At 37.9% G+C, this 22,897-nt stretch overlaps 1 protein-coding gene across 1 annotated transcript; it reads left to right on the top strand.

Annotated features, from left to right (window-relative positions):
- Window positions 1–3,906: 3,906 nt before the first annotated feature.
- LOC141291244 (uncharacterized) lies at window positions 3,907–21,660 on the top strand. Its single transcript, XM_073823415.1, has 6 exons — window positions 3,907–4,076; window positions 9,669–9,950; window positions 10,294–10,359; window positions 20,428–20,570; window positions 20,847–20,918; window positions 21,489–21,660. The coding sequence occupies exons 1-6, from the start codon at window positions 4,043–4,045 to the stop codon at window positions 21,492–21,494; spliced, it is 603 nt and encodes a 200-aa protein (XP_073679516.1). The 5' UTR covers window positions 3,907–4,042; the 3' UTR covers window positions 21,495–21,660.
- The last annotated feature ends 1,237 nt before the right edge of the window (window positions 21,661–22,897 follow it).

The following is a 22,897-nucleotide window of genomic DNA, read 5'->3' as shown; positions in this document are numbered from 1 at the left end:
GGTGGAAGTAGACGCGGCGGACGTAGGCGTAGGAGCTGTGCTGTCCCAATGGTCTGATGAACCCCGATCCCTCCATCCGTGTGCGTACTATTCCAAGAAACTCACCCCAGCCGAGCAGAATTATGGAATTGGAGACCGCGAACTGCTGGCAATAAAGCTCGCCCTCGAAGAGTGCCGGCACTGGTTGGAGGGAGCCCAGTTCCCCTTCACCGTAATAACCGACCACAAGAACCTCCAGTACATTCAGCACGCCAAGAGACTAAATGCCCGCCAAGCTCGCTGGTCACTATTCTTTGCCCGATTCAATTTCAACATTACTTACCAACCCGGCCACAAAAACACCAAAGCAGACGCCCTATCACGCATGTACTCACCTGAACCTACCTCTGACGATCCTGATCCAGTTCTACCCCCATCTGTCTTCCTCGCACCCATACTATGGCAGCTGGACGAAGATATACGGGCCGCCACCTTCGAGGAACCTGCACCACCGGAGCTTCCCCCGGGTCGTGTCTATGTCCCAAGCCGTCTCAGACCCCTTCTGCTGGATAGTATGCACACGTCCCCCGGCTCAGGACATCCTGGCAGCAGGCGAACCCTCTCGCTCCTCCAGCAGAAATATTGGTGGCCCAACATGAGCAGGGAAGTGGAACGGTACGTCCAAGGATGTTCGGTCTGCGCCGTCAACACAACCCCACGCCGCTTACCCGAAGGTAAATTACAACCGTTACCTATTCCCCGCCGACCCTGGACACACTTGGGCATAGACTTCGCCACAGACCTGCCTCCCTCTCAGGGTTACACCACAATTTTAGTGGTAGTCGACCGATTCTCAAAAGCTTGCAAATTAATACCTCTCAAAGGTCTCCCCACAGCACTAGAAACCGCAGAGGCACTGTTCCACAATGTATTCCGGAACTTCGGACTTCCAGAAGACATCGTGTCCGATCGAGGACCTCAATTCATTTCCAGGGTCTGGCGGGCCTTCTTCAAACTCCTGGGTACCACAGTCAGCCTGTCATCCGGATATCACCCTCAAACTAACGGGCAGACCGAACGGAAAATACAGGAAATCTCCCGCTACCTTCGGACGTACTGTTCCCAACATCAAAACACCTGGAGCCAGTATCTACCGTGGGCTGAGTATGCGCAAAATTCCCTCCGTCAAACCTCTACTGGCCTAACCCCATTCCAATGTATTCTAGGTTATCAACCAGCTCTGTTTCCATGGACTGGAGAGTCCTCCGAGGTGCCCGCGGTAGATCACTGGTTCCGAGAGAGCGAGAGGGTGTGGGACTCAGCGCACGTCCATCTCCAGCGGGCAGTACGGAGGCATACGGAACACGCCAACCGTCGTAGGTTACCCAACCCAGTTTACCTCCCCGGGGACCAGGTATGGCTGTCCACTCGAGACATACGCCTCCGGCTGCCCAGTAGGAAGCTGAGTCCCCGCTACATAGGGCCCTTCACCGTTCACTCACAAATCAACCCTGTCACCTACCGTCTAAACCTACCTCCACAGTACAGAATCGCTCCCTCGTTTCACGTTTCCCTACTCAAACGCCACACTGAACCCCTATTCCCTTCCTCCACAGAATCGGAGTCACCTCCTCCTCCCGACCCACCAGAGATCCTTGGAGACAACATCTACCAAGTCCAAGAAATCCTAGACTCCCGGCGGCGGAACGGCCAGCTCCAGTACCTAGTGGACTGGGAGGGGTTCGGACCCGAGGAGAGATCGTGGATACCCCGTGACGACATCCTGGACCCGACTCTCCTCGAGGAATTCCACCGCCAACATCCCGAACGCCCAGCTCCCAGAGGTCGTGGTCGTCCCCGTCGCCGTTCTTGGGTGCCAGGAGTCACCCGTGGAGGAGGGGGTGATGTCACACCCTCTGCACGTTCCCTCAGCCCCAATCACCACGATCCTCCACCAACCAGCCAATCACCACCACAGCACACCCGTGAACCATCACCAGAATTCTAATCACCGTCACCTGCACCAGCAATCACCACACCCTTTATATGCTTACCTCTGTCACTCACTCACCGGCTGGTATCGAAGTTGCATGGATGTTTCTCTGTGGATCTTCTCCCCCTCCTGTTGTCTCTCCTGTGCTCCTCGTGGATAATTCCAATGTTCTCCTGTGCTCCTCGTGGATTGCTCTGATGTTCTCCTGTGAAACACACCAAATGCTCCTCGTGGATTTCCCCGATGATCTCCTATGAAACACGTTAATCGTGTTGAAGGGAAGTGACTGTTGCTAACGCTATACTACTTATGAACTTGAACTCACCTGTTGTGTTGTGTTTGAAGATTTGACCACAGACCTTTATTCACCCGTTTGCACGTGTGTTGAACTGTGCACGTTTGTTAATAAATACCTTGAAAGATACTCACCTTCTCCCTGTGTGTGTGGTCGTGACAGAAATACAACATATTCACACTATTTAACACATGTTGTCTTTCAGTGCAAACTTTAAGGGAAAAAGTGTGCGAGGGAGAGGTGGACTAGTCAGAGCGGAGCAAGGGGTCGTAAATGAGCAAGGAGATAAGTTCAGGTCAGAGTGGTGGTGTTTGCTCTCTTTTAGAGATCTCTGCTCCAGATTAGTTTTGTTGCATGCCATCTGTTTGTGAGTTCCTGAAGTGTTAATACATTAACATGCAGGAACAAACATGTAATTAAGGTGGTGCTATTCATGCACTAATTCATATGACTCATGTCATAGTTACATTAGGTATTCATTAGTTCTTGATTAATACATGTCTTAACTAATTAGTTTATAGTCAAGAAATTACTAATTCACATATTAGTACATGATAATTCATGTACTGTTATTGTAAAGTCTTACCAGTAATCAACATTTTATAAACATTTTATCCACTATTGGACCATCACAGTAACTGACAGTATAAATGAGCCACCACACTCAGTATTGTCAGTATTGCAATGCTATAGGTCTGGCACAGCATGATCTAAAAAGGTATAAATGTTTGACATGAACTGTCAAATTGATTCACAAATGAATGTGACTTCTCAGTAATATACATTATAGTATAAATCGGAAAACTGAACGAAAAGAAAGACAATAGAAACGACATTCCTTATCTGTGTGCATGACAGGGAAAAAAAGAGTGATTTACAGTAGGATATTTCTATTTTGTGTACTTGGATAGTGTTAGTAAGCCAAAAGGTTTCCGGACTCAACTTCATCTTGGTTTACACAAAGATATATAATGGCATGTATAGAATTGTGTTATTATGCAGGGTTAAAATAATTAAAAATGATAAGTCTAACATGTTTATAGTACTTTGTATAAACATTTCTGGGAAAAGTAGTGTTACAAGCCTACACTTTTTATTCCCAGATGTAATCTTGGTGTCTTTAAGTGATCTTGTCACACAGACATTCCCTCATTAACTGTCTCAAGTCGTGTATTAATAACTGTCGTGTATTAAGAGTATTCAGATATGTACTTTAAATATATTTGACTACGCATATATTTATTATTTGATCAAATTATAGGTACTTTTGTATTTACAACTGAACTGACAAGAATAGACTACTAATGACTATGCAGTGAGTGGAAGAAAATCATCCTATAAATGCAGTGCTTTGTTCCGATTCATAATCAGCCATAACAAGTTTAGACAAGAAATGAAATATTGCAAAAATTGTATAGAGCAACTTAAATAAGTAGTAAACGTCTCGTGAATACCACATGTAGAGGTGAGTGCAATGAGGTGGCTATAAAAAAAAATCCCAAAAAATTACTCATCCCAAAAAGAAACTGAACATGTTTTCTTGTTGCCACCTTCTATCTTGATTTCATACTCCATCCCAGTAGGTGGTGAAATTTTTTTTTTTTTTTACCTTTTTGCCAGGAAGGAGGAAGTAGGACAGGTAACTGCATGTCTGCGTTATTGCTTTCTTTTTAGCATTTGCAACAAAGCAATTCACATCACCCACGAAGAGAAAGTAGTAGTAGGCCTAGTTCACATCACTGCACTTAAACACTAAACAACCAGAAGATCGACAAATGCCTAGTTTATTGGCAGTATTGGTCTTTGCAGGTAAGGTTGTTAATTATATTTTCCATGTGTGCTACTGATGTTTTAGAGCAATTAAAAGCAAACCGTTGTGTGAAGGCTGGATTATACTACTCAATTTTATCTGAAATTTGCAATCGTGCCAGGTTTGTGATGGTTAGAAACAAGTGGTTCCTTAAATGTTGATGTTTTTTATAAAAAAAAAAAAAAAAAACAGGGGCCCTTTACGTGATTCCTCCAGCTAAAAGGCCTTTAAACATGTACGCCATTTTGTGCTGGTTTAAAAAACGTACAAATTAAGCTGATATGTTGCCTTATTATAAATGATAACTGACGTTCCAATTACATGTTACTGATAATGGAAAAGGAAAGAAGCTATAGACTTTGAAATTAAATATTTATAATTCTTAATCTGGTTAGCACCCTAACTTTGCATACTGCTAACCAGCTAGCGTAGTTTCTTAAATCTCATATTTAATCATTTGGGAAGAGCATCTGGTAAGAATAAGATGCAAAATAATAAAATGTCCCCATGTATCCAAAATGAGATCATCTGTTGTTCAAAACAGCAGGCCAATGCGCTATAAAGAGAACTGATAGCATTCTTGCTAAAAAGACGCAGCTGCCTCTAATACAGTGCAAACTCACCATAGGACTTCTAACACTTGAAATAGTTAACCCTTGGTTATTCTAAACCCCCCAAAAGAAACCCAGGGTTATTTTGCTTCAGATTTCACACTGCTCACAATTTACTTGGGTTAACAGTTAATGCCGGGTATTTATAAGCAATGTTCCCCCAATGTTCCTGCTGAGCTAAACTTTTCTCCATTGGGTAAACATTTTAGCCACCTGAGTAAAAATATTTTTTATTAGAACTTTAAACGTATACACATAAAAAGGAGCTTATTTATTGACTTTTGAATTAACTAGTAGCTACTAATCCTCTAAAGTGGACCTTTTCATTTAACAGTTGAATTCATTGTTGTAAAAAAACGGTTGCAGTTTTACCAATAGCAATGTAGAATGAATTGATAACGGTCTGTTTAGCTGCTTGATACTGCAAACCTGCATTTCTTGGATTTATTATTGTATTCCATACACACCGTAGTGCAGATAGTTTGCTGTGCTTTGTTACACATCTAGATTAGAATCTAGATTTGCTTGTAGTAGCTATGGAGTCAGAAGTCTGTCACATTCATAGAAAATGGCTTCAGTCTTGTGAAATAAGTTTGGTTATTCTGGTATGATGTTGTGGCAGGGCTAAATAAATTTCTACTCATTTGTAGGTACAATTAATTAAATTTAAGAGGAAATACATTTTGACATTTTCTTTCCTTGCTTTTCAAGTTGCAGACACCTATTTGTCAGTGTAACTTGTGTTCAATTTTATTTACTTCCTGATTACACTGCCTTCTGCACATGCATCTGTTGTAAACAACAATAGCATCACTTCACACATTATTTTCTACAAATTTTCATTCAGTACTTTTTCAAAGTTTGGAAACATTAAATTCGCATAAATGCAGCCTTGGTGAGCAGAAGAGATTTCAGTGTGATTATTAAAAATCATAGTTTTTACAAACTTGACAAGTCCTGGATGTGACAGAACATTTGAGTTCCAGGACTGTATTACAGGCAAGAATGTTGTAAATAATTTTCAGTGTTTTACACAGGCACATAGACTTATATTTTGTTTCAGAAGATCTCAATACCTCACCAGGGATCAGTCATCTTCCATGAATCACCAAGGACCATGGGTTTAGCTACTGAAAAAAGTAAGTCTGCAACTTTTGTTTGAGGAACTAGGCTTTCTTTAGGCTTTGAGTTTGGATTATTGGTTTCTGCATTGCCTATTGATACAGCTGCTTTTAATGTTTATATTGGCTGACATTAAGTGATTGTTTAAAGGAGTAGTTCACTTTCAGAACAAAAGTACAGATAATGTACTTACCCCGTTGTCATCCAAGATGTTCATGCTTTTCTTTCTTCAGTCGTAAAGAAATAGTTTTTTGAGGAAAACATTTCAGGAATGTTCTCCTTGTAGTGCACTTCAATGGTGCCCGTGAGTTTCAATGCAGCTTCAATAGGCCTCTAAATAATCCCATCTGAGGAAAAAGGGTCTTATCTAGTGAAACGATCTGCCATTTTTAGAAAAATAAGTATATATTTTTAACCTCAAATGCTCATCTTGTCTAGCTCTGCTACGCGGATGCGTTGTCAAAAAACTCCCATCTCATTTTCTCCTCCAACATCAAAATCGTCCTACATCGCTGCAGAAGTACTGACCAAGTGTTTACAAAGTAACCGTGCAAAGAAGGTCAAACGCCCTTTACAAACAAAGGTAAAACACTGATGTAGGACGATTTGGTAGTTGGAGGAGAAAATGAAATGGGAGTTTTTCAACATACCCTAATTGTACACATGCACATGTATATAAAAGTATATACATTTTTATTTAAATTTTTTTTTGGAAAATTGCCAATCGTTTCTAGATAGGGTCTATGAGATAAGACCCTTATCCTCGGCTGGGATGAATTACATATGGGGGTAGAATTGTAGCATAAATCCAAATAAATAGGTTATGATTCACAAATAAATGTAAATAAATTAACAAAAATTAAACACTGAAAAATAAATAGAATGAGATCCACAAATAAATCTTAGAATTTCACAAACAAGAATTAAATTCACACAAAAAAACACATTCAGAAATATCTTACGTCACAAACACCACTTTGCCTCTAATTCATTTGAATTTAATGGAACTATTAAAATGGAATACAGAAAAGTAATTTGGTACAAATAAAACTACTGTAATTAGCTTTTTGATTAAAGTATAGAATAATTAAAATTTAAATTTTGGAAATCAAACTGATTTCATAGGGCGCTATAATGTTTTTTCCCCTCTTTTTTGTGGTAATAAAAATAGATGCAAATGAAGAACAGCCTTTTAAAATGACTAAAAACACATGTAATAGTAATGAGGCAATAATTAGTTCAAATAAAGAATCAAAAGCAAGAAATCATGGTTTTTTTAGACAAAACTGTTGAAATACATAATGTATTGTAAACAATGGAGCTAATGTACATTACTCATTGCAACAAATGCCTGCAGGGGGGCGTCAACACCCAGAATATAGTTTTTACACTTCGCTGCTCGATCTAATCCTTGTTTAATATCAACTAAACAACATTTAAATGAAATGTCCACTTAATCTTTAATATTTGGCCATATCTTTACCACAGAAATGATATAGCCACAGTAATTTAATCAAAACTCAGTGCGAGGGTTTAAACTTTTTTATTTTGAACTTAGCATAATGAGACAGATATTGATGTGCTCTCCTGAGTTTGCGTGGGTTTATAAATGTTTTAACTTAAAAATCTGATGAAATGGCGCACGTTGAGTTCCCAGATGAACGTTATTAAGAACCCAAACTCATAACAACATGTAGAGATGGAGTTTAAGCTCCTGTGGAACAGCGTACTGTGAACGGAGCTGCTGTGTAATGCATGCATTGTAAATAATTGACGCACACATATTTAACCTGGATCTCATATATTTATTTAACTGAATCAAAGCCTTTGTGAATTCACAATTATGCTTTTTAAAATGGTTTTTAATATAGAATGCAGCTTTGGAAAACAGTCTAATAATGTGTTTCATGGACACTAGTCCGTGAAATGCACAGATATAAAGAAGGTGAAATGCACCACTTCCAGTATTTGTATACCTAAAAATGCCAGTGGGTAAAATTTACCATGTACATGACTACTGTTTTGATATAGCTAAAAAAGTCACTGTATTATGGCACTGTCTTCACAAGTGTCTAGAGTCATAAAATTATTATTTTTTAGTCATCAGCTATGTCCTGTGGTTTTAAGTTCACAACTATTTTAACACTAGAACTGCTTTGGGGTCAAATTTACCTATGGCTGCTAAGTCTCCCAGTCATTAACTTACTAAAACTGTGCTATTTATAATCCCCTGTTGTTAATATATATATTATTAAAGGCACAATATGTAAGAATTTTGTGAACATCATTTGTGAAATGACATTTCCCATCGTTCCATGCTCCGTCATTGCATCGAGCGTCGCAATTTTATTGTTTTGAAAATGCGACATCGGCGAAAACGTACATATTGTGACTTTTTTCAATTACTTATTTAAAAAAAAAATGTTTTTGCTTTTTTTTTTATCATTTATTGTTCACTACTGTGTTGCTATATTCTAGTCTGCACATTTCCTGAAAAAAAAAAAAGATTTAATGTATAAATTCTTTTATGATTACACCACGTTTATTGGTAGTGCTCTCATATTCAAATGATAAATTATATAGCTAAACAAATTAATAATTTAATTAGGTGAAACCTGTGCTTTTTAAGTTGTAGTCTGAATTTATTATTGCTCAGTATAGTCTATTTAGAGCACTTTAGTAATTTAAATAACATGGGTTATCTGAAAACATTTTATTATAACATTACACCACCCAAACAGCCTGCTTAAAATAGCCGTGAACTTAAAACAACAGGATATAATGATATAATTCTTAATGTTTTTCTCAAAAAATAATTTCCTACCGACTGAAGAAAGAAAAGCATGAACATCTTGCATGACAACGAGGTAAGTACATTATATGTAAACAATTGTTCTGAAAGTGAACTACTCCTTTAAACAATCACTTAATTTCAGCCAATATAAACATAATAAAATCAACTATATCAATAGGCAATACAGAAACCAATAATCCAAACTCAAAAGCCTAAAAATAGCCTAGTTCATCAAACAAAAGTTGGAGACTGACTTTTTCCAGTAGCTAAACCCATGGTCCTTGGCGATTCATGCAACATATTGAGGTCTTCTGAAACAAAATGATTGGTCTGTGTAATACAGTTTAAAATTATTTACAACATTCTTGCCTGTAATCCACAGTCCTGGAGCTCAACTGTTCTGTCACATGCAGCACTTGTCAGGCTTGTGAAAACTGATTTTTAAATATTCAAGCTGAAATCTCTTCTGCTCACCAAGGCTGCATTTATGTGCTCAAAAAACAGTAAAAACCCAAATCGTTCCAAATAGTATTACTATTTAAAATAACTGCTTGTAAAAGACATTAAAATGTAATGTATTCCTGTGAAGCATTATTACTCAAAATCAGCAATTATACTGCCGAATAGGTGCCTGCAACCTGAAAGTCAAGGGGGGGGAAATGTCAAAATTTATTCCTCCATCAAAAACCTTCAAATTTAATTAATTATACCTACAAATGAGTTGAAATTAATTAATGTAGACATGCCACAATATCCTAACGGAATATCCAACCTTATTTTACAGCACTGAAGCTGTTTTCTATGAATGTGACAGACTTCTGATTTAATAGCTTCTACAGGCAAATCTAGATTCTAGACTATTAACAAAGCACAGTAAACTGTAAAACTGCACTACAAACCGGTGTGTAATGAATACAATAATAAATGAATAAATGTAAGAAATACGTGTATGCAGTATCAAGCCGCAAAACAGACCATTTTCATTTCTATACTGTTGTATGCATTTCTGTTAGCTTACGTTTGTGAGTTTGGGTAGATTGTGATTTCAATCTGTTTGTTTACAGGTCTGCTGCTATCCTTGGCGGGTGACTACACCAAGACAATATGTAAAATTTCTGACCTGGGAAAAGATGGCCAAGTGATTGTGTTAAAAGGAGGTGTGCTGGTTGCACAGTACCAGTGTCGTTCAGGGATCTGTGAGAATCAGCCAAACAATATGGGCCAACTGAAAAATCAGTCTGACTATTTGGTTCTGATCATACAGAACATCAGTCGATTCGATCGTTTTTTTTATTTCATTTATGGCAAAAATGGAAATATTCAAAATAATTTTACTTTTGATGACGGTAAGAATTTAAAAAAAATCTGTTTGATTTGATTGCAACCAAAAACTTGTTACTGTCACCGTTTAAGATACTACCACGTTTATGTATTATAGGAAATATGAACCAATTAAAACAATGCAAGTAAACCGCTTTAATTTTCTCAAGAAATGTAAGTAAAAGGTAAAAACAATTCTAAGAGTATTCAGGTATTTATCAGTAGTAGTAGTAGTAAACATTCAGAAATTAGAATTTTTTTAAACTTTTTGTTTTATTTTTTAAATATGATTAGCAAATTAATTTTAAAATGATTAGCATTGAAAACGTTTTATGGAATTAACCTCTCTACCTCTCCTTTGGTACAAAGTTCCCCTGACCTCTGCAACACCTGACCTGACACATGAAGCACTGACAACAAGCGTCACTCAAACAGGTACTGACCGCCTAAACGCAGCTACTGCTCGGTCTGTCACCAGTATCACTAAACCAGTTCATTTTGCAGTTTTGATTTACTGTTTAAAATTTTTGAAAAATATTTTTTAAATCTTAATTATTTTAAACTCACACTCCTATCATAGCATTACATGGACATGCCATTGGTGTAATGTTTTTTTTGTACTGTAAAAGTCTTTTCTATTCCCTATACCAGGGATGGGCAGCTTCAGTCCTAAAGGGCCACTGTCCTGCAAAGTCTTGCTCCAACCCAGAACACACCTGAACAAACTAAATAATATCTTCAAAGTCAAGTGTGTTGGGGATTATCCACACGAAGCCAGAGCTTTCCCTGTCCAATCTTTTTTTCCTCATTCTAAAAAAAAAAAAAATTCTGTAAACAGCGTTGTCTTAAGAAATATCTGCGTACGCACGAAACCGGTTCAAAACTATGTAGTATACATGCCAGACTGGTATGTGACGCTGTAGTTCAGCCACAAAAAGACACTAAAAATGGAGAAGAAGACTTAAAGCATGTGCATAAACTTTGCACGCTGTATACAAACCCAACACAACAAGATGAACATAGAACGATACGTTTATTAGACTTTATTAATCCGTGTTAATGTTAGCTAATAAAAATACAATCGCTCATTGTTTGTTTGTTTATGTTGTTGTTGCTGTTACTTGATGTAGCTGTGTCTGTCAGGACCATAGACTGCAAAAAAAGATGGACGACGCGTCTCCACTTCATTCCAGAGTCTGCGCAGTGGAGTCGTGAGGCAGAGCCGCGGAATCAAAATCCCGCCAAAACTCGCGCAGACCCAATCGCACGATCACAATCATGACACCACACCCCGTTTTTATAGAATTAAATAACTACCTAAAAGCGAACTTATTAGAAAAATGAACACCTGAAAATGAATCAGCATTATAAGAACTACCTCACACGATGGAAACCATCTTTGGAAAAAAAATATTTGTAGTGTAATTTCGATTATTCATTTTGGCTCACGTCCCATTAGATTACATGGAGAGGGCGGGGTTTATGACATATACTACAGCCAGCCACCGGGGGGCGATTAAAATGTTTTGGCTTCACTTTTCAGGACTCGTACGGCACACTTGGGCTGTGTCCAAATTCAGGGTCTACATCCTTCGTAGGACTCATTTGAAGGATGTTACGTTACAGCGCCACGACGAAGGCTGTCCAAATTCGTAGGATCCTTCAAATGCGGCCCACAAATACGTCCTCCTTTTCCCTGAATTGGAAGGATGGGTCTGGTGGATCCTTTCCCGTCCTACCTATCCCATAATTCCTTTCGGCAGAGTGCTTCCTGAATTTTCAAATAATAGCGGACGAAGCGAGCGGTAGTCATGATGTTATTTTTTATATGTTAAAAAAAATTGTATGTTTATATGTTAAAGAACATCACTTTCGTAAACTAGCTTCTTTCTTACTGCCTTTGTGAATATCCCCTTACACACAGCTAATTTCTTGTTAGTGATTGAAGCAGTTTTTAACGCTTTTAGGGACCAAAGAGCAGTTCTTTTGTTTTTTGCAGTACAGATAACCTTACTTCTTGCTTAGCGCTGTCATGGTTGCTAGGCGACAGAATATGAGCAACGGGTAAGGGAGGGAACTGAAAGAAGGGTAGGCTGTCCAAATTCACAGACACTTCCAGGTTTTGCGGTCTTCGTAGGACCCCTCCTCCTTCAACCAGGTAGGAAGGATCCTAAGGAGGATGCAGACCCTGGGTGCTTTTCAATATCCCTCCTCGTTTCCTCGCTCCTCCGTCCTCCATCCTATGACCCGGAAACCGATCAAGCTCAGCCATCTTGTAGGACATCTCAATTCTTTAATTGCACCGTGAGGAGGTGAGGATCGAGGAGTGAGGAGGCTTCCTGAGGAGTCTTGAGCGAGGATACGCGGGTGTATCCTATGCGGAAGTGTTTTATCGACTAAACGTGACGCGCTCCTCCCCCTTCAGATATGTCATAATAATTTACATTTATATTTTACCTTTGCAGTGTAAATAATGTCATATATTTAAACAGGGCATCTTGCTTTGTTAATAATTGTTATGAATGCCTTTAATAACGAACTTTAACAACATATGGGCAGATCCCTTTAGCGCAGCTGAGACGCTTTGAAGTGACGCTTGAGTGGTCAAGAATATTCCAATGTTCAGCCTTTGATTCCTCTGTCCTCATTTCCTTTCCTTTAATCTTTCCATCGTATCCTAAGGGGGTGGAGCTAAGACGCGAGGAAAGGAAGTAAGGAAAGGAAACGAGGATGCAAAAGTAAGAAATGAAAAGCACCCCCTATATGGTCGCTGCCATCTTGGGGGAAATGACGTAATTTGGAGCCAGAATCTGCGCAGTAGACCCAGACCCAATCGCAAGATCACAATCATGACACTACACCCCGTTTTTATAGCATTAAATAACTACCTAAAAGCGAACTTATTGGAAAACCAAACTACCTCACACAATGGAAACCATCTTTGGGAAAAATTATTTGGGGGGAATCAAACTTTTGGCTTCACTTTTCGGATCTCATACCATACGGCACACTTGGTCAAGACGTGTGTGGTGAGGACATCATTGCATTAAAAAATACATGGATTGGCTGTACACATGAAAATGCAATGGCGTTGTTTTCAGATTTATCGACTCTGGGACCCAGTTGTATTATATAGCATTATGTGTAAAATTATAGCAGTGTCAGGTTCCCAAAACACCAGATTTGTTCTGATAAAGCACCTATATGATGCAAAATTTTTACATATAGGGAAGCGTGGGGCACAAACTGAAGTGGGGTTAGTTGTAACCACACATGCTAGCATAACCAAATTTATGGTTTTTAATGATTTACATGGCAACACTAGAGGGGGCCAAGGGGGTGGGGGCCGTCCCAATCTCTTTCTAGGGGGGCGCATACAATCAGATTGAAATGCATATTCACTCAAATTAACTAATATTACCAACACCAACATCTATAAAAGGTTAACATCAGTGCTGTCTAACATTTTTCTGTTATTAAACATGATTAATTGCATATTTATATTTATATTGTCTTTATATTTTATGTATTTATATACACCTCCAAATTAAGGTAGAAACAACATACAGCATATTTTAAATATGTGTTTAATGGCATTTTTTTTTTTACCAAGTAGCCTATTATTAATAAAGTATTGATATTAATACTGTTACTGGTGTCTCTATTAAATGACTTTTCTCTCTTTTACATATTATGTCCATTCAGCATTACAGTATAATTGTAAGACAACATTTAATACGATCTGGAATATATTACAACTTTTAATTCAGGTGATTTTAAAACAATCTTAACAAAAACCAAGGCTATTCAATTGGAGGCCCGCCAATCATTTTGGGGAGAAGTATGAGCAGGTGCCTTGAATTGTTTTTGCACTAATTAGTTGCCCTGGCCAGCTGAAAAAGAAAAGCAAGAGAGCCAAGAACAACTAGCCTGGCAAGCCAGACCCACATAAATGTAGGGTCTGGGCACTCTCCATAGACAGGGCTCAACCGGAGGGGTGGGATAAACGGTTGTCTTTCAAACTCCTCTCCACGCAATAGGCAGAGCCATATAAAAAGAGAGTTGCGACACGCTTTGATCTCGCCGCCGCACGGTCACGTGGTTCATGGAGCTCTCAATAGTTCCAAACAGCTCCGCGCTGTCAATGTGTTTGAATGGAGTTAAATAGGATAGACAGCAGTTTTACTATATTTGCAGCAATTTCGAGTAATTATTAACACATAATGTGCATTGATTGTGTATTGATAACTTCTCTGAATACGCTTTACAATCGCATTTTATTCTGGGGAGTGATAAAGAGACATAATTAATATGTTCTCATACTCTTTGGCAGTCAAATGTGACCAAACACCTTAAGTGTAACTTTTATTCAATTAAATAACTGTAATATATATAGTTAAGTTCTATTTAGTAAATATTTTGAGGAGGTTTTTTTGTACTTAATATGTGCAATAATGATCCTGACCATTTAAAAGATAACATTTTCTAATATAGTATTTAGATTACAGTTAGTGTAATATTTAAGGTTAAATACATCTGCATGTGTATTTGGACATGATCAAACACTCTTTTTTTATACAGTATGTTTCGATTTAACGATTTAATGTTAAATAAAAAAAAAGTAATTTACTCTTGTTTTATGATATTCAAATATACAACATAAGTGAATATTATAAAAGGCAAGCAAAAATGGCATTTAACATAATAGAAAAGATGAAAATAATGTTTAAAAAAACACAAGGCAACGAATTGCATTCAGCATACATTTTTATCGTGTTTCTTGAATGCAGTCTTTACTGAAACTCATTCAACCTCCTACAGTGAGAGAAAGATAGCAGAAAGACTAAAAACATAAAAATATGACAACTAGTATCTGGTTATGGTCGCTATTACGGTGTTTCTCACGTTATCCAGCTGCATTTACAGTTTAACTGTTTATTTTTTAACGATAAACATTAACTATAACACGCTTCATAAAACACCACTATTGGCCAGTTTTTCGAGAGGTCAACTGATGCGTTAAAATGTAAAGAAATGCAGTAATTTCTTCAATATACTTGCGACTGTGCTTGAGAAGCGCTGAAATGAATGGGCTTCAATGGAGGAGCTATTGGTTGTTTGGAACTATTGACCGCTCCATGACACGCTTTACTTCCGCATTCCTCAGTTCCTATGGAAGCCTATGGGAGTGTCGCAACTCTCTTTTTATATGGCTCTGGCAATAGGATAGCGCTACAACCAATCAGAGACTTAGTCTGTCAGGTGACGTAGTCAGAGCGACGGAGATTTTTAACGAAAATCAGTGCACTGTGCAGTCTGTCAGCCAAATAATAGACATAAATGGGCACTAAACCTTTAAAAGTAAACAAAAACATGCACAGACAAATCCAAATTACACCCTGCTCTGATGTAGTATACGCAAACACCGGAAGGGGAAATCGGTGAAAAAGTCCAGGATGAGTTTGCGTAAGCAAACGTAATCTGTTAGCTTTAAATGGGTTTGAACAACCAGGATAAGCGCAAGTAATTACCATTTTGAATAGCCGCTATATCCACAATCTCTGTGCACTAGTGATGCGCGGGTCGGGGTTTTTTTCAACCCGCGGGTCCCGCAATTATGAAATTATTTGGCCCGCCCCGCAGTACTGTGTCTATTTTTACAACCCGCCCCGCCCCGCACCCGCGACAATTAAATAGACATACTATGCATTGTAATGCAAATGAAAACCGAAAGTGCTTTTCGCCCTTTAAACTGGCAACAATACTGTACGATTATGAATATGAACCATAAATCAAATCATATTAATAACAAGATAATCAGTGGTGTAACGTTAGCGGTGCCGGAAGAAATGTGGGTATATATGCTTCATTTCGTCTTGAACTTTCTGTTTGAACGCATTCGTTTACTGGATCCTTGGACTGAAAGGTTTAAAGGTTCACTGGTTTAAGGAAGTTCTGATCATGAAAATTTGCTTCTTTTTATTTGTAAGATATTGTTTTCGTTATTATGTAGGCTACTGTTTAAAATGACTAGGGTGCAGGAAACGCAGCGGGCGCAATCACCAAATACATTTCAAAGCAAGCCGGCGCCACAGTCCTGACTACATCATTGCTGTCTTTATTGTGTGTTTTTAGCGAATATTTACATTCATTCACATATGACTGGATGTGGTTGACTGTCATGATTTTGGCTAATGCAGGAAAATGCGCATCAGAGGAGATTTAAATACGCATAGCACCAGGCCTGCAGAGCCGAATGAGCGTTCGCTTGATGCGCTTGTGGCTGGCAGCGGGAGCTGCTTGGCGCTTTCGTGACGTGACGTGTTGATAACCTTATTAAAGAACTTAATAAAATATGAAAATAGATATTCCCAAATATGTAATATAGGCTATAGGGAATTGCACGCAACATACATTGATTTTTTTTATTTTATTTTGTATTTAATGACCCGCCCCAACCCGCCCCGCAAATAAAGTGACAGTTTCTTTACCCGCCCCAACCCGACCCGCGGGTTACCCGCGGGGCCCGCGGGTTATGAGACGACCCGCGCATCACTACTGTGCACTGTGTGAACAATGAGTGTCGTATGCACGCCACAGATCGCTTCCGGTGTTTGCGTATTCTACACCACAGCGCGTTCACATGTAACGAACTCCTGCTCAGGACAGATGGACGTGGCTGTGTATCCAAAGTAAAAAATTATATAAATACTGTTCAGTTTTCCACGCGTAATAGGCTATATGTCGAACGTCACCTGACCAACCCCGGAAAACAGGTCTCATTGCTTCCGCTTGTCGGAGAACGTGTTAATACCCGTAATAAATAATGGCGATATCGACGGACTTTTAAGGTAATCAGTTAAACAAGCCAGCTGTTTATTGTGGACGTTTCATTCGATATTTATATATAAATGTTAGTGAAAAGAATAAAAATATAAAACTTTTATATATCAATCCACATATGTGATGGACATTGGTTATGATCATTTTTAGTGTCTACTTTGAATGAATCTTGAGTAAATCATGTTCATATTTAAAGAGGGATATGCAAAACGCGTGAACCGGAAGCAACGAGACCTGTTTAGCAGAAAACGGAAGCCTGTTGGGCATAACCCCTATTCACAGAACCAGGAATTCATAGGTGCGTTCGAGATGCACTACACTAGCCTGCCACCGGCTGGCGAGAGCAGCCCCTTGCAGTCGGGGGAGGAGTTTCCGTAGTGTGCTGAAACATTTTTCTTAGCAGTATACTTTAATTTTAACTCTTAAACAATAAGAATATATGTTTACCATATCGCCTAATCTTCATTTTCATCATTAATGTTTTGTCTGAATATCAGATATTCGATATAAAGATTGATTACATACAGGAACTTTTATAAGAAAAGCACGCAGCACACGTCGTGCTTGTCATCACATAATCTGACCAATGAGAATAAAGTTGGTCGTCATCAAGGCTTTCGCAGCCGGTTTTAAGCAGCTGCAGCGCCTGACCTCTGCGGCTGCTCTCGTTTTGCTCTCACGGTACTTTGATGGAACACGTGATCGAAAGGCGGCTGCAGCGCCGATCAAAGTCGGACAAATGATCTTACCAGAATGCATTGTTTTGTAAGGCGGCAGCCGATTTCTGGCGGCGCCGCATGAAGTCGAACGCACCTCATGTCTGACGGAATTTATGGTCGCAGGTCAGGCGTCATCATGTTAAGCCCGCCCACCGACTCGTGATTGGCCTGGTACATCTTGGATTTTTCGGAATTTTAAGTGAATTGAGAGTAACTAGTAGGGGTGTAAATATTAATCGATTCGTATCGATGCATCGATTATGCAGCCGCCGATTCAATGCATCGATTCGTCCGCAAGAATATCGATTAATGTGTTTATTTTGCCGCCTGTTTGTTCACTTGTCTATTTTTAGAATCCGTTCCGACCTTTCTTTTACTGTCTGCTCCGATGTATTAAGCGTACTACCTACTCCTAAGCTGCGGGTGGCACTAACCTCACTGTCTTCTTCTTCACACGCCTTACTTTCGTTTCACAGTCCGTCTATGATGTTGTTCATGTTCACACAGACCTCACGTTGTTGTCTGACTTTCAAGAGCGATGATTTTGAACTGATTTTGTGGATTAGTATTCTATTTGCAGTTCATCTACTGCAGAGGATGTGTGACCATTACCTCTAAATAAGATGCAAATTGTATTTTCAAAATGTAACCAATTTTGTATGAAAGAAACTTTTTTAAAACGATGAATAGGCTAATTGGCAATAGTAGACCTGCACTATAAGTTTTTTATTTTTATTACAATTTATCTGATTGCACTTTGTAGATGCAGTAACTTATATTTGCTGTTCTATTTGCAGTGCATTGAGCACAACTGCTTTAGTGGAACATACACATTATGTGAATAGAATACTGTTTCTGTATTCTCAATAAAAGGCAAATTATTTACCATTTTTGTTGATTTATTTGAAACTTAATAGATATCATGTAAAAATATCTAATATTGAATCGAATCGGATCGAATCGCATCGTATCACAGGGAATTCTGAAGTATCGAAAATAATCGAATCGTTGGCTTAAGAAATCGGTATCGTATCGAATCGTCTTGAAGGCTCCGATTTACACCCCTAGTAACTAGACTGACCTTGGAAGCAAATGTAATTTGCTGCCGCTAGGGGCGCGTCTAGATTCTAGGCTAAAGAACAACAACAATCTACCAGAGACCACTGCTGCTTCCCAATTCGCATACTATCTGTCCTAAATAGAATTTAATAATAGAATTAGTATGTCCCAAAACGTAGTATGCTTAAAGTATTCCAAAGTTTCCCGGATGGTCTACTACTTAAATTCGAAGTGTGGATCAATGCACACTCTAACGGCTAATATTGCCCACAACACATTGCGCGGTGAACGAGGATTCGATTAGAACTACAAACACGTATAAAAAGTGTTAAACTACAAACATGGAGGATATGCGCGACCAACGGACAGGTAGAGAAAGGGGTTTGAGTGATAAATAATCAGTGTGTAACCTGATAAATACATTTATTTAATGTTATCCGTGTTATATTTCATGTGCAGCAACATTATTAACTTTTATAATGATAGGGTTGGTCATTAACGTTTAAATGCATAATTATGCAAACACAAGAGCAGAGTTCTCGGCATGAAAGACTCGTGAAAGAAAGTGCCTCTTCATTTCTCTCTAATACGGTAGGAAAATAAATGAAACAATGTATATGAATATTAACTGTGATGATTGACAGGACAGTTTAAACAGTGACAGGATTCAGGTAACTAAGCAACAGAGCGCCCTGCTGAAAAAAAACAGCTAAAACCAGCCTAGGCTGGTTTAAGCTGGAAATGGCTGGTTTTAGCTGGTCCAGCTAAGACCAGCCTGGCCAGGCTGGAAAAATGGCCAAAACCCCTCTAAAACCAGCCTGCCTCCCAGCTATGACCAGCTAAAACCAGCCAACCAGCCTAGGCTGGTTTTAGCTGTTTTTTTCACCAGGGCGTTCGTTAAAGAAGCCGTTATGATGAAGTAGTATGTCCCAAAGCTTGCCTACTATTCTGCTACATACTCAAAAGTATGTACTTTTTCTTCACAAAAAGAGTACATACTTTTAATGCATAGTATAAGTAAGCGAATTGGGACGCAGCAGTGACAACATCAATAGACGGCAGATTTGACAGGCGTTTGTAGGGCTCCAGACTGAGCGGTCACATTTTTTTTCTGTTGGTGCAATTCAAGCAACCTGTGCGTACTTCTTCCCTGCTGGGCCGGATTTAGATGATTGGCGAGCCGCCAATTGATGTTGCTGAACATTTATTTTACCATAGTAAAAGTACATTTCTGGCCGAAGTAAATTTTTCATCTCAATGTTTAGTATTCATTTAAAAAGAGACAAATTTGACAATATAGTTTTCATTCGACCAGATAACATTTTAAGCTGTCATATGGTTCTGTTATAACGTGCCCCTAAGATGTTACAATGAATGTACCCCACCTACAGGGCATGTTGTAACATTTTACTTCCTTTCTTTTGAGGTAAATAATGAAGAGCCCTTAGATTAGGGTTGGAGCTAAACTCTGCTGAACAGTGGCCCCCAGACACACATACACAAAACTTTCTGCATTTTTAGATTTTCAAAAAAGTTTATGCATGATTTATATGATGGGGACCAAAAATAATATCTCCACAAGGTCAAAATTCCCTTTTGGTTTTCGTACATAGGTCCAATAACTTCTGTAACACCTGCACTGACAGCTGAAACAATAAGTAACAGCTACTGTACACCTAAACTCAGCATCTGCCACCACTCATGTGTCTTATCCATGTTTTACTTATATTTTTTTTGTAGATGGTCATTTTCCAAATATAGGAGTCCACAATAGGTTTAGACAATTACAGATTGTCTTTAATCATGACAGCAACTATTTAAGGAAAGGAAATACAATTTGAAATCCTGTTTAATATTTTTTTGTTCCTTTTGTACCTCACAGAGCCACTCAACATGAGCAGAATGATTGAACCAGTCAAAGGAGAAAAACAAGTTGAAAATGGAAGAGGAGTAGTAGTAGTAGTAGTAGTAGTACTAGTAGTAGTAGTAGTAGTAGTAGTAGTAGTAGTAGCAGATTTCAACAGGGTAAGTATTACCACACAAAAATGGTTGACATTGCTCTTGTAAAGCATTTTTCATGAGAACTTCTAAAAAGCCCTGTATTATGTGGGATGCACTAATAAATAGTATTTTGAAGTAATTTGATGAATAAACCTGATGTGATGCCATTTTAATCATTGTTCAAAGCTTTTCTTCTATTGCTTTTTTTTTTGCTTTATTTATTTTTTCATGTTTTGAAGGATATTCAAATATATTTGTCACCAAAATTAAATGCATTTTATTATTATCATTTTTTGACAGCGCTTTCGAAATGCAGTGCCAAACCCTGCAGCTGCCAATCACATTGAGATGGTGAATTTCCTGCCAGACCAGGTATGCATTTAAGCAGTTGTTCATTTATTATCTGAGGGAAAAAACAGGCCATATGTCAGGTTTAGCTGCACCAGCCTTGCATTCATATTTATTGCATTAGCAAACAAAAGATCAGCAACTAACATGTATTTCAAAAGACAACTGTAATGTCAAGTAAAAAACAGCTAATTTGAGTTGACCATCCAGTACCTGTAATTAATATTTCTCTGAAGTCGATGTTAGTCAGTGAAACTTCAGGGGGGAAAAAAACACGCTTTACAACTTTTTCAGAGAAATAAGTCACTGCAGGCAAGGTAATGTGTAATTGTGAATCTCAATGTACTATCATACTATTTGTATTGATTGCATAAAAATCAATTTCTGTGAATAATCCCAAATTTATTTCCTGTATAGTTACATACATAAATAAATTTAGGTGTATATATAGGTATATTTCATTTCAGATGTAACACTAGTCCTAGATTGTGCAACATGTATTAATTCTACATTGGCACATGCACTACAATTATACATTTATAGAGATCAGTTATTTGAATTGTTTGACAACCTTTGTATTTTTTCTCATTTCAGGTGTGATGAGAGAGAGAAAAAAATGTTTACTGAAGAATAACACTGGTGTGTTATCAATCATGTGCAATTGTTAGGTTTACAGCTGACTAAACTAATTTCTCAGCATTGTTTCATAGTGTATTTATAAAAAAATAAGTATTTCTATTTATTTTATTTTTTTATACTAATTATTTCTAATAACTACAAACATTTAGTAAATTGGGCCACAGTGTACTAACAAAATCAAGTGTTTCTAAGATATAGTTTTTATTATATGTGCACTGAGCCAATGTGTTTTGCATACAATGTGTTTTAAACTGTGATTTTTATTATTTAACTTTTTTCTTTATTAGAACAAGAAATCAATAGAGATTGATTTTATTTTTTGATACCAATTATTGGAATCTAATAACTGATAGGATTGAATTCAAATTTGAAAAATCACATTTTTATCAATTTTATCTTTATACCCATGTGAATTCATATCTTAATATCAACAATTATAATAATTGGCAAATAAATCTAACGTTTTCAAATGAACATAAATGACAGCAGAGCTTGTCAACTCATTTCAAATTAGTTTCAGAATGTTTAGATGGCTTATTATCAGAATGATTATTTTCCCCATTTATTGGTAGATCTAACATGAAACGAAAACCGAATTAAGGAAATTTGCTTAAAATCAGTTTATTGGTCTGATTATCATTCAATCTCTAGAAGTCTCCTAAAGCAGTGTTTCTCAACTCCAGTCTTCAGGAACCTACTAGCAACAGGTGTCACTGATTTCAGATGTCTCCCCAATAAAAACATATGATTCAGTTCATCAGGTCTGAGTTTGAGGAGATGGAGAGGGAGACATGTAAACATTCAGGCAGGAGGATCCCGAGGACTGGGGTTAAGAAACACTGACTGGTCAGAGCTGGTCAGAAAATAATAAAAGTATAGAAGTGAAAAAAAAAATAAAATAAATAGAGATATGAAAAAAATGTCTTTTGCCATAGAATGATTCTAATCAGAGGTGGAATTGAAAAAACTACTAGTCTACAGATATTTGATCATTTTTTCATTGTATGTGTTTATGACAGCTGTTCTGATTTAAAAAAAAAAAAATAGTTGTTAATGAATTAAAACTGGGACCATTTCTCATTTTGAGTCCGTCTAGGTACGCCTGGCAGACCAAAGGGGATATCTCAGAAATCGCTTACTGCACCTTTAATAGTGGAATGATCTTCCTAACCCCGTCCAAACCTCTCTTAAAAAAAAAATAAAAAAAATAAACAAAAAAACAAAGAAAAAAACTTTTCATTAGTTTAGTTTTTCTGTTAGTATTTCTTACTCACTATATATATTTGCTACAAATGATGGCATAATGATCTTCTTTTATCAGGTAAAAACGATATATAAACAAAGTACCTGTATCAATAGTGTAA

The sequence above is a fragment of the Garra rufa genome, chromosome 18 (genome assembly GCF_049309525.1).
Source record: "Garra rufa chromosome 18, GarRuf1.0, whole genome shotgun sequence".
Classification (NCBI taxonomy): Eukaryota; Metazoa; Chordata; class Actinopteri; order Cypriniformes; family Cyprinidae; genus Garra; species Garra rufa.
This window is presented reverse-complemented; position numbering and strand designations above follow the sequence as displayed.

Coding starts and splice junctions, on each gene's coding strand:
- LOC141291244 (XM_073823415.1), top strand. CDS start 4,043: ATGCCTAGTTTATTGGCAGTATTGGTCTTTGCAG. Junction 4,077..9,668: donor GGCAGTATTGGTCTTTGCAG/GTAAGGTTGTTA, acceptor GTTTGTTTACAG/GTCTGCTGCTATCCTTGGCG. Junction 10,360..20,427: donor AACAAGCGTCACTCAAACAG/GTACTGACCGCC, acceptor TGTACCTCACAG/AGCCACTCAACATGAGCAGA.